Source organism: Cavia porcellus, unplaced genomic scaffold (assembly GCF_034190915.1).
Source record: "Cavia porcellus strain 051 isolate PalLab524CR breed Dunkin Hartley unplaced genomic scaffold, mCavPor4.1 scaffold_24, whole genome shotgun sequence".
Lineage (NCBI taxonomy): Eukaryota > Metazoa > Chordata > Mammalia > Rodentia > Caviidae > Cavia > Cavia porcellus.
The window spans coordinates 14,129,212-14,146,595 of record NW_026947507.1 but is presented as its reverse complement, the minus strand read 5'-3'; the positions used below and the strand labels follow the sequence as shown (position 1 = coordinate 14,146,595).

Below are 17,384 nucleotides of genomic sequence, written 5' to 3'. Positions count from 1 at the left end.
TTTTTTCTCAGGCTGCATTTTTTGAGAGATACTATTGAAAGGCGAGAGATACATGAAAATTTAACTTATTCCTATTAAGTTTAGAGCCTTAGAAATTTAGGTCATATTGAATGAACATTAAGGCTAATGAGAAACAGAAATACGCCTTTCAAACCTAATAAGAAAACTTGAAGTTGATTATATTAAAGTGTTTAATTTGTGATTTATAGCTAACATTTGCAAATATTTAACATGGTTTGGGTATTATTAACTATTTTGCTTTTTCCCCTTTGGAATGCCATTAGTACGTATTTACCTTTCAGTAAGTTCTAAGTTACTGTTGTGTTCTCTTATTCTTCTTTGACATAAGTACTGTGAATGAAAAATAGCGAGATCAACAGTAGGATCTACCTGTTTAAAAATTAATTTTTGAGGTTATTTAGTTTATATTTTGTATAGTTGAAAACTAAATGATGGAAATTTTGGCTCATAAAGGCAAAGAAATCAGTTCCAGTTCATAAATTTTATTGACCTATATACCCCTCATAAACTTTTAGATACCAGACACATTACCTAGTATTTTTGTCTTGAATTTAATGTGTGGAGAAAATAATGTTAAAGTCTTTGCAAAACAGACAAGCTTGAATTGAAAGAAATGTTTTGCCCTCACTGAGACAATGAAGTATCTTTTTAACACTGGTACTTTTCCGTTTCAGTACCATTTTCTTGAGCTTTTTAATTACTTGGATTTCCTAGAAACAAAAGCAGTTTACTTCATTAACAGAGTTAATTGACTTTTTTCCTTTTCTTTTTACTAGATCGGAGTGAGAAGTAGATCAAATTTAGCTGAAAAGGTCAGGCTAAGCCTACAATATGAAGAAGCCAAGAGAAGGTAAGAACCTCATTGTTGTTGGATTCAAACATTATTTTCTTTTCCAGAATTAATCTTTACTCTTATGGTGACATCTGCTGGGCACTCCCCATACTTTCTCCCCAAATTACCCTTGGTGTTTTAGCATATAAGGATTACTTCCTCTCTCTTTTTTCTCTCTCTTTCCTTTTCCCCTCTTATCCAAGCTGATAAAGAATAAGGAGAATTAATGAGAAGTGTGTGAATATAATTGTCTCCTTGTCTGCTGATACAAGAAACTTTGAGCCTGTGCAGTACTCCCAATTAAAAGGAAGAAGATGCAGTCTTCAGGTGGAGAAATGGCTCAGGCATAAGACTTGATAGCTGTTGAGGAATTCTGAAGTAAATACCTATGAGCATGTTCATCTTCTTGAAAGGAAAGTCTTGAAAGTGCTATAGAATCTGCTCCAGCTGACTTATTTTAAGGAGAAAAAAAATACTGTTTTCACCTCTGTCTTTTACTGTATAAACTCCTAGGAATCGCTGTGCTTTCTTTTTCTTACTTCCATGATTCTGTTGGGGTGAGGCACAAGAGACTTCACCATCCTTATCTAGTAGACAGAGTCAGATTGTTTTTATAATATAGCACATATTTCTTCTTTGGAGTAAGTCATACTGATATAGTTGATTTGAATACTGTACTTCCCTTGCAAGAGCTTTAAAATGCCATTTGTTTATTATTTAGGAGACACTGGGTGGAAAAAAATTACATTGTCACCCCACAGGAGATCAAGAAAACTTATCATATTCCTCTCCATGAGCATGAAAACCAACTAGTTATATGATTTCCTGCCATAAGTAAAGCCATCACATATTGAAGTACTATATCCATTATAATGGTACCTCGGTTCACAAACTTAATTTGTTTCACAATTCTGAGAAAGTTGACCACATTCATGTTTGTGCAGGAAAAATGGCCTTCGTTGTGTTTATCACTCTATGTAGAGGTCACAGACAAAAATAAAATTTTGCTAAATGCTTTTGTTTGCAAATCAAATTGTTCACAAAAGAAAATATTTGTGAACCAAGGTACCACTGTATTACTGATTATGATGAAAATTTAAAAGTAATTAGATGTTTGTAGAGTTTATTTGGCACTAACAAAGTAAAATAAATATATTTACCATTATATATTCTATAGCAACCAGACTCCTTGGTTATACTGTGGACAAAGTCCAGAATTTATATCTGGTTTTCTGCAAGAGAATGACCGTAACTCAGAATTAACATCGCAAGACTGAGCCTTATGCCCGAATTCTTAATTGGCTTGACTCTTCTTCCATTGGGTCATCTTGACTGTTTGCTTTATTGTAGCTGATAATAGTTAATTCCATCTGGAGCTTACTTAGCACTTTTCTTAGATGTTCCTGGCTATCTCTTTATACTTCCCCCCCAGATTTGGTGCACCTTTTTGAGATCTTTCTTGTTTGCATTACAGTTTTGCTCAGTTGGTTAACTCAGTCAGATCAAAGCTCAGCGGCATAAGCGCCTGCCTTGCAAGCAGGCAGTCGTGAGTTCGATCCCTGGTGCCGATAAAAACGAAAAAGACAAAAAAAAAAAAAAAAAAAAGCTTAAAACACTGTTTTTTTCTCTTTCAGTTGCATTGCTGTACTATTTTGGGTTTTATTTTAAAGTTGGTAGTGATGCTTATGAGAAGATAACTCTCAAGTGTGTATGCATATGTTGAAAATACATTTCCCTCGATTCTGAATAAGAGTAGACTGTTTTTGTGAAACCTTTTTTCTCCTACAGCCTTTGTTTCATGTGCTTAATGAAGCTAATAATATCATGCTTATTTAGCACTTTGATGATTAATTTTCCAGTACGTTAAGACAGTTGTTTATGGTTTTGTGGTTAAAACTGAAGAATAGCTGATGTTACATCTATCATAATTGCATATGGTAAGTAAAAATGGCACTACATGTGCAATGCCATTTTAAGATGGAAATTTTATTTTAAACTAAAACAAAAACTTACAGCACAAGGATGTAGATTTACTTCCATCTTTATTCTTGATTTTGATGTGTGTGTGTGTATCTGTGTACCTCTTTTCTTCCTTTTTACAGTTTCTTCTATCAAAATATTTGAATCCATTAAATCCTGTTTTTCTACTTATTTTCCATATTCTGGTATGTGATATAACAATACCTAAAGCAATCATCGTGTATTGTGAAAAAAGAGGCATAGATTCGTTGTGTCAATATTAGTTGTGTTCATGGTCTACTTGGATCTTGTGATTTATGCTCACAAGAGCAGTGTGCCACTTACTTTGTGTAGAGTCCTTATGTCTTGATAGTGCCACAGAACTAGTTAATTAACTCAGGTGATTCAAGACATTCATGTTGAATTGAGAATTATATTAACATAATCATCTATTATGGAGCTATATACATAGTGAAATCTGAGGTGAGGCAAAATTATGAAACTAGTAAATTTACTCTTACAGTCTCTTCCTCCTGTTCCCCAAGAGCCAAGGTCTTGATGGGAAGGAGACTTCACAGTATGAGGCTTAAGGAGAGTCTGGGTGGGAGGAGGCCAAGTCCTGCTTCCTTTTCTTGGGTCATGTGAAGCCTTGACAGATTGGCTTTATTTTAATAAAAGTTGACAAAGGCACTGCTCTCTTTTCCTCCTGTTTTCCCTTCCTTGGCCTGCCAGTACTCTAGTTTCTATCTGAATTACTCTGGGAATTACCATTTTCCTAGAGAACAGTGTCTTCACGTAGAGTAACAAAATTTGTAACAAACATAACATTTTGAACATTTACTTCAATTATTTGTAAAGGGCAGGTACCAGGGTTCTTATTCCTCCTGTCATCTGCCATAGGTAGTGACACATCAGGGCTGCCTACTCATGATCCCTAGAGCATTCTGCTTTTGAGGCTCCTATGTACAAGGCTTTCACAATTTTTGGGAGAGGTGCTGCCTATTCTCTGATAAGCTCCAGTTGGGAAATCTAGATAGCAGTTCCACCCCAGACTTAGCTGGCTTATGTGTAACTTAGGAGTCCTAAGTATGTATATGCCTCTTCTACATATTACAGTATGGCCAATTTAAAAATAGAACTGTCAAAGCTGGACAGTGAGGCCTGGCCTGGAGCACTGGATATTGAGAAGGAGAAGCTGATGCTGATTAATGAAAAAGAAGAGTTTTTGAAAGAGCTGCAGTTCATCACTCCACAAAAACGCACACAAGATGAATTGGAACGCCTGGAAGCTGAAAGACAGAGGCTAGAGGAAGAGCTGTTGTCTGTGCGAGGTACACCTAGCCAGGCTCTGACCCAGAGGTATGATCTTCTCCTGAGAATGGGGAGTTTAAACTTGTGGTTATAGCTTAGTAGATGACATTTTCTGCGGGTTTGGAAATCTCACCTACATCTGTTTTTAGTGGTTTGTGAAACAAAACAAAAAGACCTTCTTTCTATAAAGCAATAAAGCACACTTTGCTAGCTTCCCACTGCATTAGCTCCTCTGTATTTGTTAGTCATATGAGAAGGCCTGTGACAGATGTCAAATGACTGAAGAACGTTGACATAAAACCAGGAATGCAGTACATCACTGACTGAGTCTGAAACAATAGCTATAAACTATTGCACTCTGATAAGAAAGATTATGTTGACTGTTCCAGGCACTAAAGCTTCCTATTTTGGATTTATTACAAGAATGTAAAAGTTTATTGCTTCTAATTTCATAGGGAAAAGACAACTTGCTCCCTTGATATCTTAATAGGTCACTGATATTCCTTGGGTTGTATTTGGTTTGGTTTGGTTTGATTTGGCTTGGTTTAACTTGATTCTGTTCTGTTTTTTTTTGAGGCAGAGTCTTATTATGTAGTTCAGGCTGGCCTTGAACCTACTATGTAACCCAGGCTGGCCTCAAACTCATAGCGATACTCCTGCCTCAGCCTCTTGAGTGCTTGGATTATAGATGTGTACCTTCACACCTATCTTTTTCCTTGGATTTTGTTTGTCAAACCCTCCTCAGAAGCAGATGAAAATGGAAAGTAAAATAATCAAAACAATTTTCTGATCTTCCTGTGGAAAGGTGTGAATTGACTGTTTTAACCTGAAAAATCCAGTTCTGTTGTAGGGTTAAGCAAAGGGATCTGTGTGTGTAAATCAGTTACAGTGTTAAACAACGGGACCTGTGCATGTCAGTGTGAGTCGGGCACATCTGCATCAGAGGCCTTTGTCCAGCCTAGTGGCTGGATGGTGAAATGCCTCTTGCAGAGAGATCCCGTAACCCTTCCGAACTGCTGTACATCCATCCTTTAGGTCAGGGAGTAAAGAGCAATAGTAGGAATGAAATTCACACTGGGATCACCTTGCATGATCTTAGAATAAGTTTAAAACATGCATATCCAGTTTCCTTTATTATTATTATTATTCCCTTCTCATTTTCTAATCCCTAGTTCTCAGTAAATGTTTAGTATGTGTATACATAGTAACAGAACACTTTTAAAAATGTGAAAAGAAGAAAAGTCATAATCTCTGGTATTCTAGTTAGGTAGCATATGGATATGCCCACTCTGAGTTTAGCCATTTGAGGAGAATTAACTTTTATAAGTTAAATTATTGACCAAAATGCTTTACGGCTACAGCATCACCACTTTGGAGTACACCAGAAAGTATCAGGAAGTCTCCGTGAACTGTATTCTTTGTCTTAAGTAATTATCATTGGCTCTATTTCTCTTTGCTTTCTTCACCTCTTGTCTGATTTCTTTGTCTAGTGGTTTTGCTCTTTGGTTTTTGTTGCTGTTAAACACTGAAGCCTTAGAAGATAAGTGAATACCTTTGCAAGAAGCATATTCCATTGGTGTTATAGCAGGTGGTAGCTGGAGATACTCTGGGGAAATAAAATTCCCTGTGTAAAACTTACATTCACCATAGAAAAATTTTGCTGAACTAACACCGTATCTCTCAATTTCTTCTTTATACCTAACAACTATCAAAGAAAGCTACTTACTGCATTACCCCAAAATCTCCTGTTTTTGTGGGTTCCTAGTTATTTAGGGGGTACCTCCGGCAAGATTCTGACTCACTCCTGAGTTGCAGTCTTTGAAAATACTAAAAACTCCAGTGAATTTTCAGTTACTATGTGATCTTACAGTCTCCATGCTCAATTCCCATTTTGCACTGTATGGCAGTGTCCCCAACTCAAGGACAACAGTAACTGAGCTCACCATCTAGTGACAGTCGCACATACTGGGAAAAGCAAGGGATGCTCATTATAAGGATCATCAGGTCAAGAGAAATACTCTCAAGTGAAAAATGCTCTCAAGTGAAAGTCTTTCTATGCATTGTTCATATTCTCTTCATATAGTTACTCAAACTGCTGTTCCAAAGGTGATAAGATCTTATCTCTCTTTATTTTCTTACAAATTTGGAGTTTTCCTTGTAATAACTGATATCTTGTTTCTTAAATATTTGAATATTTCTGCATCTGCTTCTGAAAAAAATTGTAAAGCAAATAGGTAGGGGTATAAAGTGCCTGATTTTGGGTGCTGGTGATTGAACCCAGGACTTTCACACTGAGTTCCACCTCTACTCTTTTCTGTGTTTTGAGACGGGATCTTGCTAGGTTGCTTAAGCAGGACTTGAACCTGCAGCCTTCCTAGAGTACCAGGATTACAAGTGTGCACAACATCTAGCTGTCATTTATTTTTTAATGGAAAGGGACTGCTTTCTTCTGTGAACATGAAATTTTCCCTAGATGCAGAGTTCAGAACGTAGGAAAGGCCAGACATGTCTCTCTGCCTTGGGGAACTGAGGCCAGAGGTAGGTTATGAAGAGCCTGCATTTCACAAAGGGCAGCTGACAGGAGTGTAAAGCAGCAAGACCAGGGGAGGAATCTGCTAGGGTCCAGGGTGGGAAGACCCTTTCTCACCATGGAGACATGGAAACAGGTTAGAGAAGAGAGGTAGACTGTGCCTCTTGAAAGGGCTGGTGTCCGTTAAGGCAGAGGAAGCCAAAGAAGACCTGCAGTTGCCACTGGAGAGACAGCTGCCCCATTAGAGATTTCTGCATTTCCTCAACTGCTTTCAGTGTGATTCCTGCGGTGAAACCAGCAAGAGTCCTGGCTGGAAGAGACAGCTGGTGTCAGATAGCTGGTGTCTGCCTTCTAGGACTTCAGATTGTATTGGGAACACAAAAGTCAAGTATAATATTTCAGAGTCAGCCTGAAAGAGCAGGAAGAGCAGCCCTAAGCACGGCCTGCATGTGAGTAGAGGAGGGACCATCCTTGATGTCAGGGGACGGAAAAGCTTCATATTTAAAACTTCATATGAAACAAACATTTCAGGATTAAATTCTGTGCCACATTGGTGCCTCCTTACACAGAAAGAAAAGGCTTTCATTTAATAACAGAAATATTTAATTTTAAATCTTACTTTAAAAGTGTTTCTCTTGCTTCTGATGACATGAATTTTAGTATGTTGAGTTTGCTTTAGACCTTTATGTCCCTTCTAACTCAGTTCATCTTTGTGTTTATCTTTTGAGTTTTTTGTTTGAATTTGAGAGATTTAAAAAAATAGACTGCCCTATTTTTTTAAATGCACCTATGAAAGCTGTGAGTAAAGAATCTATCACACCTTGAAGCACTGAAGAAAATGACAAGATTACTTTTTTATTTTAACCATACAATAAAATTGTGTTGTTGACGCATCAAAGGAATAGATACCTACAAATAAAATATGAGTATATTTCCTAACTATCTAAGACATGAGTAACATTTCAAAGAGGTTGGGAACCAGGGAAATTTTATTTTTCTAAAAAGAATTTAGTTAATTTTTATATCAGTGCCTTGCAGGGCATGCTAAGATTTTGAACAAGTATGATTTGTTTTTATCATCTGTAGGGGGCTTTCACATACATTCCTTCATTTGATCCCTTTGATTGCCTTATCAGGCAAATACAGGTGGATCATAATCACCATTTTACAGATGAGAAAGGTGAGACTTTTGTTATGGTAACTTGCCAAACAGCGTGCAGCTAGTAAGCAGCAAAGCCAAGACCAGGAACCGAAGATGTGCTTATTGCGCATTGCATTCCATAGCTCACTTGACTGCACTGTTCCAACTGATTTCAGTGATATCTAAAGACCCTCAGATGATACACATCATCCTTGTGCAGGCTTTTAGTTACAAGAGCCTCTATGTGCTTGGTATATTTTTAAATGAGTTATTTTTCAAAATACAATTCCTTAATTTTCTAATTTTTTAAAAATATAAATCTTTTGCAATAGAATTTAGATAAAATTTTATAATAATCTAGTACAGATGATAAGATGTTCTGAACTAGGAAATCACATTACGTTGAGGCCTTTTTGCTTAAACAAGCCCCAGTTAGTCTACAATAGGAAGATAGACAACTTCCTTTTTAGTCATTAAAATTCTCCTCAAATTAGGATTAGAATTTCCATCATAAAATATTATTTTGGAATAATCCTTCTTAAATTTATTTCTTATGATGACCTTTTATAATTCTTTATTATTGCTGTCAGATATTTTAGTAATGTGAAGCCACATTATAGACCTCTATAGGTATTTCATTGAGACCTCTATAGGTCTTCGTTGAGTTGTTTTGTTGTCATTATTGTTTTCCTCCTTAATATTCATTTCTCACTCGTGGGGATATGTTTTTTTACCCACTTGGGAGACTTTTACACTGCCAACATTTTGGAGTTTTCAATAAAGCTGGAGTTTGGGTGTAAATCTCTCCCATCCCTGAGCATAGCTGTGAGCGGCTCTGCTCTGCTCGTGTCCACTGCTGCTTGTCTTGTTTTCTCTGTGTCTAGATCATTTGGATTTTCTCCTTTTGACATATAAAATTTATATAATAAGACATTTTTTTTAGTTCTCATTTCATCATAACCATTTGAAATTAAAATAATTCCTATAATTTTTTCTAGATTGAAATTAGAAGAGAGAAGAAAAGAGCTGCTACAGAAACTTGAAGAAACTACTAAATTAGCAACTTATTTGCATTCACAACTTAAAAGGTAAGGCTATGGGGGAAGGATATTTTTCTGTCATTCATCCGTGTTCTAGTTTACCAGGTTGGCTAGTTAACACTTTATTATCAGGTATTTAAAAGTAAATAATTATAGTTATATAAATACAATTAGTAAGTGACCAAACTTAACTCACATAGATTTTTTTTCATGAACTCCAAGGTCATATTTAATGAAATACGTTTGAAATATGTTGTGGGAAAATGTTTTAGCTGTCAATAAAAATTTGCAAAATAACATATTTCTCCCATTACTAAGTGTTTTTAAAAAGGGAGAGTGTAATAAGAATAGAATTGCTACTTAAAGAGTATTTGAGGGCAAAGTTGAAAATATTAGTGAATAAGTAGTGAGATACATGTTATAATAGCGAGTTCCTCTGCTCTGGTCACAGATTTCTTTCTTTGGCATCAGTGGTTTCCTTTCCTTTTGGGATCTGAAGGAGACAGTAGGAGTTGTGATTGGGTTTTCTGTGCAGGGACAGATTTTACAATGTGCTTGTCTTCTTTTAGCCTCTCCACCAGCACGCTGTCCATGTCGTCGGGGAGCAGCCTGGGTTCCCTGGCGTCCAGTCGGGGCTCTCTGAACACCTCCAGCAGAGGCTCACTCAACTCCCTCAGTTCCAGTGAGCTCTACTACAGCAGTCAGGGCGAACACATAGATGTGGACTATCAGTATAAACTGGACTTCCTTCTGCAGGAGAAGGGCGGTTATGTTCCCGCAGGACCTATCACCACCATCCATGAGAATGAAGTGGTCAAATCTCCCAGTCAGCCAGTTCAGAGTGGACTCTGTGGAGCACCAGTTGCAGCAACCAGCCACACATCCACCTTGATTGAGGCCCCCAAGTCGGTGACATCCCTGTCCTCGAGATCTTCCCTTTCTTCTTTGTCCCCTCCTAGCTCCCCTTTGGTCTTGGAAGCCACATTTTCCATGTCTTCTCATGAGGCCTCTCTCCATCAGTTCACTTCTGACTTTGAAGACTGCGAATTAAGCAGCCATTTTGCAGATACCAGCCTTGGTGAAAATCAGATATTGCTGGATTCAGATTCAGGAGAGATATCTCAGTCTCTTTTACAGGATAAAGACCATAATGACTGTGCTAGGGACCCATTATTTGAAGGAACTCCAGGTAAAAGTAGACCTTTCTTTTCATATATTTCCTCTGAATTATTTTGAGGAAAATTGTTACTTTTTCTTTATTACAAATAGCGTAGTCCCCCTTGTCTTTTTCCTGAGTATTTATTTTTGGCTTCCTTAAGGAATATTTGTTTATTCATATACCCAGACAGTTTTATTGTCAAATAAAATGCTTTCCTTGTTTAGTAGATGTAGTTACTTGTTCTGTGGTCCAGAGACCCTCTTAGTGTGGTAGCTGGCTAAGAATATATGTTGTGAACACCTTCCTATTTCAAAATAGATTCTGGTTCTGAAATAGCAAGGCTTTCTTATATAATTGACCTAAAATAAAACCAATTAGCATACCAGCTAATTAATACTGAAGTTCACTGTTTATATGGCTCAGAGAATTCTATATAAATACAATTTTTATTGCATGCCAGACATTCCCTCTCTGCCTGAAGTCGATGTGGAGAAAGCAGATTCCAGTGTGTGGTAGTACCCTGCCATCTTCTGGTTGCCTTAAGAGTTGCAGCCCAAGGAAGAGATTGAGATTGAATCTTTATTTATGTACATGTGCTCAGAAAGATAGAAACAAGGAGAATTTCATATTTTTACAGTTACTTTTCCCTTTGTGACAGAAATTTTTAAAATATTAGATATATTTGTAAAGATCATAAGATGCTTCCCTCATTGACAAATGGTTCTGTTGCAGATCAAGAGGATGATCTGTTTGCATGCTAGCTTGAGATGAATGTGAAAGGAAAGCTCTGTTGCTCCTCCAAGGAGTCCTCTTCACATCTACACATGTGTGTTAGTGTGTTTCGACACACAGGAATGGAAAGGCCTCTATAGCACTGTTTTCTTGATGTTTCTAAAAGCACTTTTATTTGTATGCATGGTCCTATTGATTGGCCACTTCAGATGTGTAGGAACATAGGCAATCCAACTTGTTTCTGTGGTTGCAAATACTGAAGACAGAAATGCTATGTTCTTTTAGTGGCTTAGGGTAGAGGTGGGACTTAGACATCCACGTGGAATGTGTGCCCTCTCTTAAGGAGTGCCAAAGCTACCAGTGACATTATTGAAATAATTGACCACAAAGCAAATAAGCACAAGTGTGATGCATTCATAATGGCTCCACAATAGCAGATAGCCATCATGGGATCACAGCCTTGCTGAAGGATTGTTGTAGGTTCTGGGGCTAGCTGCATCGATACTCCCACTTGGGTTGCCATCTAGACTATTTTTTTTAAAGCCTTTTACTTTTAGGCTTGTTCCTCATCTGCAGAGTCAGGATGATACAGTCATCCTTGGAGCGTGTGAGAGGGTTAATGCTGTGGGGAATTGAAAGTACATAAGCATGCCTGGCATTTGCACTCATTTCATGGCAATTGTTGTTACCGCGTGATGATGATAAGTAATACAAACACTGCTAAATGCAATACCACAAACCATCACAAGTTAGGAAAGGAAGAACCAGGGAAGAGGGAAAAGCAGAGTGCTTTTTATGCCATTTTTCTTGCTTTGGACATGTAGGATCTTGCACATCTTTTTTTTTTTTTTTTTTTCTGTCTTTTTGTCTTTTTCTTTTTTATCAGTACCGGGGATCGAACTCATGACTGCCTGCTTTCAAGGGAGGCCCTTATGCCGCTGAGCTAAATCCCCAGCCCTGGATCTTGCACATCTTTAGCAGCCAAGCTGACTTTGCCCTTTGTATATTTTGTGTTCTGGTGGATACTTATTGCATTCCATCATTGTGATAGGCCCCAGTGTATGAGGCTGGATACTGGACAGGGGAGCGATTGTGAAAAAACTGCCCAAAAGCTGTCACCCATGTAATGATCTTGAGGCCCATGTGCCTATCCTGCAGATCCTACTTGCCCTGGCAATGCCTTACCCTGATGGGAATCTAGTAGTATGTCTGCTGATGAATTTGGGCCATGGCTGGATGTGGCTGTCTCCAAAGCTCCTGTGAAATAGTTTTAGCTTTTTAAGTGTTAGAAAACTATTTTTTAAATGTCACCTCAGAGGCTAGGGATAGACCTAGTGGTAGAGTGCTTACTTGGCATGTGCAAGGCCCTGTGTTTGATCCTCTGCAGCAAAAAATGTCACCCAAAGGGAAAAACATCCAAAAGCTTTGTTTGCAGATAGTTATTAGTTTCATATCTGAAAACAATTCAAAGACTATATTTAGCCATGGAGACTAATCTTTGAGGTCTCCAAGGCTTAGTCTGTTCTGGGTATGTCTGCCCTTCTCTTGAAGGAGAATAGCTTTTTATGAGGGGCAGTGTTCATCTCTCAGTGCTCCAAAGTCACAGCTGAAGTTGAGTCCCTTTTATATAAATTTTGCTCTCCAACACCAATCCCTGCTGGATGACAGAAATGAAGTTGGAATAACTATGAAGTCTTTCCACAGTCAGTCTCTGTCATTGTCAAAGTCAATTTCAGGCTGCTGTGGTTATTCCTGAGGGTAATCAATAAATCATGTCATCACCTTCACCCCTCACAAAGAGGGGTGGGTGGAGAGAAGGCACTTCATCATCAAGGAAAAAGCATTCCCACTGCCAGAAATAAAAGAGAGAATGCAGCAATCCATTCTGTAATCTGAAGCCTTAAAATTTAAACATCTTAACAAGATGTAAAGTCATGACTCAGAAGGGGTCCGAAATGCATACCAATACTGATCTGCTGGCTCACTGGCTCCAGGATGAAAGAACTCGGCAGGCTTGCAGCATATTACAGTACTGAACACAGCTTTAAATGAATGCTCCTTGCTCACTGCAGGATGCTGGTGTATGAATATGAGTTAGAGATAAAAGTTAAGTGGTAGTTGGTACTAAAGATTCAGTAGCACAAAAAGTTGTTTTAACGGTATTAGCCAGTGACGAATTCCTGTAAGTCAAAGATGTTTTTTTCTTTAATTTCTGTTAGAATAGTCGCACAGGAGCCAGAGAATGTGCATATGGAAAGAAGCAGAGAGCAAAGAGGTAGAAACCTTTTTTCCCTTGAATAGCTGGGAGCTCTCCAAATAGAAACATCTCTAGTATTTGAGAAAAGCACAGTTTCTTACACACACGCACACCTGTGTATATAATTTGTGGATGCTTGAAGGAAAGGATGGGGATCATTAAGAATTGGTGCGTTCTTTCCCTTAAAATATTTCAGGATAAAAATAAATAATTTTTTTTTCAAGTAACTGTTGAAATAATTGCTGTCCCAGAACTCTCATAGTCATAGCACTTTGACACATCTGCATCTGTTGATTTGGGTAGTAACTTCCTGACTCTCATAGGGAAACTATGCTTTGGATTTCGCATAACCAAAATGTGCATTTTATAATTAACTTTTCCTAATCAGTGCTGTGACTCCCCCTCCTTAGATGTGGAAAAGTCATTACCTAAAAGAAGAGTAATCCATTTGCCTGGAGAGAAAACTGCATGTGTGTCTGCTGCTGTGTCTGATGAGTCTGTAGCTGGAGACAGTGGGGTCTATGAAGCCTCCATGAAACAGTAAGGACCCAACAAGGGTGCTTTTTTGCTGCTCCAAATCTCCTTTCTCATTATAACTTTAATAGTCGGACCTGTGTGTTATATATTACAAATATGCTATAACTATTAGTCCACCCTCTGGAGTAGTAAGGACCTTAGCCATTACAGAAATGGTGTGATTGTGAATTCCAACATACCAGAAATAGCTCATCAGTCACAGAAATGCTGAACAGATGGGAGTTCTCTGATCATCTGACTCTTTGTTAATACTTTAAAGACTTGACTTTAGTGGAAAAGTTGGAGTGACTTGCTAATTCCTATTCAGCACACAAAGATTCCTGTGTGGATGTAGCCTAGCAGGACTCAAGAAGGTCAGGCATCAGAAAGTCTGTTCCCCAAGTTCAGAGGCAGACTCTTCTTGAAGAGGTGGAGGAAGCCTCTGAAACAGTAAACTTCTGCTGGGATCATTTTCTCAGAATGGTGAAAGAGTGCTATTGATAGAAGTGCACCCATGTTTATGGCAGCACAGTTTGTAATAGCTAAATCTTGGGAAGAGCCCAGATCCCCATCAAAGGATGAATGGATAAAGAAAATGTGGTTTATATGTACAGAGAAGGACTGCTGTATTATGAAGAAGGATAAATGTGTGACATTTTTTAGGTAGATGGATGCACCTTGAGATCATACTTTTAAGTGAATTAAGTCAAACACACACGTTTAAATATCACATTATTTGTCTTGTGTGAGAAACTGAAAGAATAAATAAGAACCAAAATGGAATACAGATATTGGGAAGGAAGAAGAAGATATTCAAATAGGAAGGAGAATAAGGGAGAGGGTAGAGAAAGGGAAAAGAAGGAAAAAATGGGAACAAACCTCATAAATAAAGAGAGCTTCAAGGCAATGGGGGAAAGAAGTAGAATCAAGATATGTGTAGGAATTCCTCATTCCTATGAGGAATGCGGTCTTTATATAAAGAAGTGCCAATAAGATTAATTTTAAAACAGTACAAAGAAAAACAAATAATATTAATTTAGATGTTTGTTCAGGTTTTAGTGGCAAACAGCAGCCATAGCAACCTTTATCCCCATTAATTGAGTGTTTACCTATGCCCCATTCCTAGGCCTAATGAAATGGAAGATGCTCCATATAGCGAAGAGGATGCAGCCGAAGTGGAGACTGCCCAGGTGCAAATAGGACTCAGGTAAAACAATGTACATGGAGGAGGAGCAGTCTCAGAGACCTGTACAGTCACCAGTGGCTTGTGGTTACTGCTTATTTCATTCAGCTTCTCTTTTGACAGATATGATGCAAAAAGTTCAAGTTTCATGGTGATTATAGTACAACTCCGAAATCTGCATGCCTTCTTGATACCTCATACTTCAAAAGTGTAAGTAAAATCAGTGAAGAACAAATTGAGGTGCTTTGAAACTTCGACAGAAGATAATTTCCATTATGATCAAACAGTTCATCAAATTAAGGTATGGGAAAGACAGCAAGGCTGATCATATTTAAATCAACAGTAGATAAAGATGAAGAGAAAAGGAAACTATGCAAGGTGAATGGGAATTTGGTTTTTGTTTAACTGATTCCTCATTAAAAATAAGAATCAACACTCTTTATTTCCTTTTTGGCCAGAAATCCTGTGTGAAGTTGTATCAGGGGCTGATGGCTTGAAATAAGATAAAAATTTTTATTATTGCATGGTAGTTACTTCTATGCTTTGAGAAATTATCTTTTACATGAAAATAAAGTGGTTAAATTTTATCCATAAAGTGTTGCCCTTCAAGAATTTTTCCATGTTTTATGAAAGAGTATGTTTTCATCATCCACCATTCATTTCCTTGTAGCCAGTTATTTCTTAAAATCATTTCACTTTGTCAAACCAAGAAGCCTAGAGAAGTGATGGCAGAATGGTATAGTCCATTGCTGCAGAACTGTTCCTCACGTATTTCTAGAGATCTTTACCACCATTCACACTTCCTAAAATCAGAGGCCCTGTGAGTCTCTTAAGAACTCATGGTTAGAAATTACCACACAGGAGCAGATTTCAATTTAGCACTTTTGACTTAGAAAACAGCATTTGTCCACTCTGCATTTAAGGTTTGTAGAAGAAGTAGATCTTAGTACTACTTTGAGCATGGCAAGACCAGAGCTTAGAAATTTTAAAAAGCTAGTGAGACATGATTCCCAATATTCTGTATGCATTGAGCCAATGTTTTCCTTAATTGTAAATTCCTCAATGAATAGGACTTTTTATACAGTAAATGCAGTAATTCTAGGAATTTGCCATAAAGTTTATTTTTAGGTTAGTTCACACAGAAAAGAAACTGGACCTGAGGAAAAAATATCTAGATGAAGATTATTTATCAGGCAACAGAACTGAAAGAGCTGTTACCTTTTTTTTTTTCTTGAGACAGGATCTCTCTATGCAGTTCAAGCAGGCCTTGAGCTTGATTTGTAGTCCAGGCTGGTCTCATCAAACTCGCAATGATCCTCCTTCTTCAGCCTCCCAAGTGCTGGGGATTACAGGCATGAGCCACCACGCCTGACTTCGTTATCTATCTATTGACAGTCATCAAAACTGGATAAGAATAGGATTTAGGAGGGGAATAGGCTTAGCAGACTTCCTGATATCAAGTCATAGGGAGCACATGTCATTAGTGGTACTAGCAAAGAGAGAAGACATAATGTGGCACTGGTCTGGTCACCCCAAAGAACCTGCTGCCCAGGCCTAAAATTAAAAATACTAGCAGTGGTATTCAGAGAAGACTGGCTTGATAATATTATTTGTGACTTCTCCCTTACAGTATATATGTTGTGGTATTAGAGCGTTGATGGACTTTTTTTTTTTTTTTTTGTCTTTTTCATTTTTACTGGTACCAGGGATCGAACTCACGACCGCCTGCTTGCAAGGCAGGTGCTTATGCTGCTGAGCTAAATCCCCAGCCCCATTGATGGACTTTTAATAAGGCACATTAGGGAAAATATAAGTCGGCCAGAGGTCAACTCTTAAGCAATAAGACCCAACTCACAAGTCCAAGAAAAAATTATAAAATGCCCAAGAACATGTACTTTCTTTAAACCCATATTCTGAGGGTGCATCTGCCCAAATTTTGTACTTCAGCTAGACCAATCATGGTTATCCTCACTAACCTCAGGAAGTCACAAGGTGTGATGACTTACAAGGTCGTTCAGGAACAATAGTAGTATTCAGCCAAATGATAAGTATACAACATAGTTCTGTTCCCCAGCTGTTTGTAGTTACTTGTCTAATTGACCTAAACTTTGTTGAGATGTATAGCAGCATTTTCTTAAAGCCATATTTAAGGCCTTGACCTAAATAATGGCACTGCTAAAAGTGACAGCTCGTATAAACTATTAATGTTCTTCCCCCTCAAGTTTAAGACTTTGTTTTTGGTTACACTTCTGACAAATACAGTTGAAACTTGCCTGTTGACAAGAGCGGTGGTATTTAGAATATGGCTCATGGCTTGTCTGGTTCCTCTTTGGAGAGCCCTCCCCTGCAGCAGCATAGGAGGGGAAGCATTCCTACCTGCTTTCCATTGCCTTTGTGTCTGAATCATGTAAAATTGCTCTTGTTTGATGTGGAAATATTTTGAGATGATTTCAGTGGTTAGGCCACTGATAACAATAAACTTGAAGGCTGGAGGAACAGAAAATTTCTTCTTCCATTTAACTGTCTAATATACTTGTTGCTTACTGCTTTTCCATGAAGTCTTCGTTAGAGCTTCCAGCCTCCCAGGGAGGGAGAGCTATGCCTTATTTAGTGAGGTCTTAAATCAATATCAGTGGCCCAGTGCTCCCCAGATATTTAATGCTAAACCTCCATAATTAATGTTGATATAAAATAAAAAATAAT

General features: G+C 37.9%; 1 protein-coding gene across 2 annotated transcripts in view; it reads left to right on the top strand.

Moving 5' to 3' along the window:
- The window catches only part of Wwc2 (WW and C2 domain containing 2), a 221,514-nt gene that overhangs the window by 151,187 nt on the left and 52,943 nt on the right, over positions 1-17,384 (top strand). For both annotated transcript variants that reach the window (XM_063234691.1, XM_063234692.1), the window contains exons 8-14: positions 798-871; positions 3,929-4,171; positions 8,793-8,882; positions 9,404-10,023; positions 13,393-13,522; positions 14,625-14,705; positions 14,805-14,891. In XM_063234691.1, coding sequence (XP_063090761.1) covers positions 798-871; positions 3,929-4,171; positions 8,793-8,882; positions 9,404-10,023; positions 13,393-13,522; positions 14,625-14,705; positions 14,805-14,891 — 1,325 coding nt within the window. The remainder of the gene's footprint in view (positions 1-797; positions 872-3,928; positions 4,172-8,792; positions 8,883-9,403; positions 10,024-13,392; positions 13,523-14,624; positions 14,706-14,804; positions 14,892-17,384) is intronic.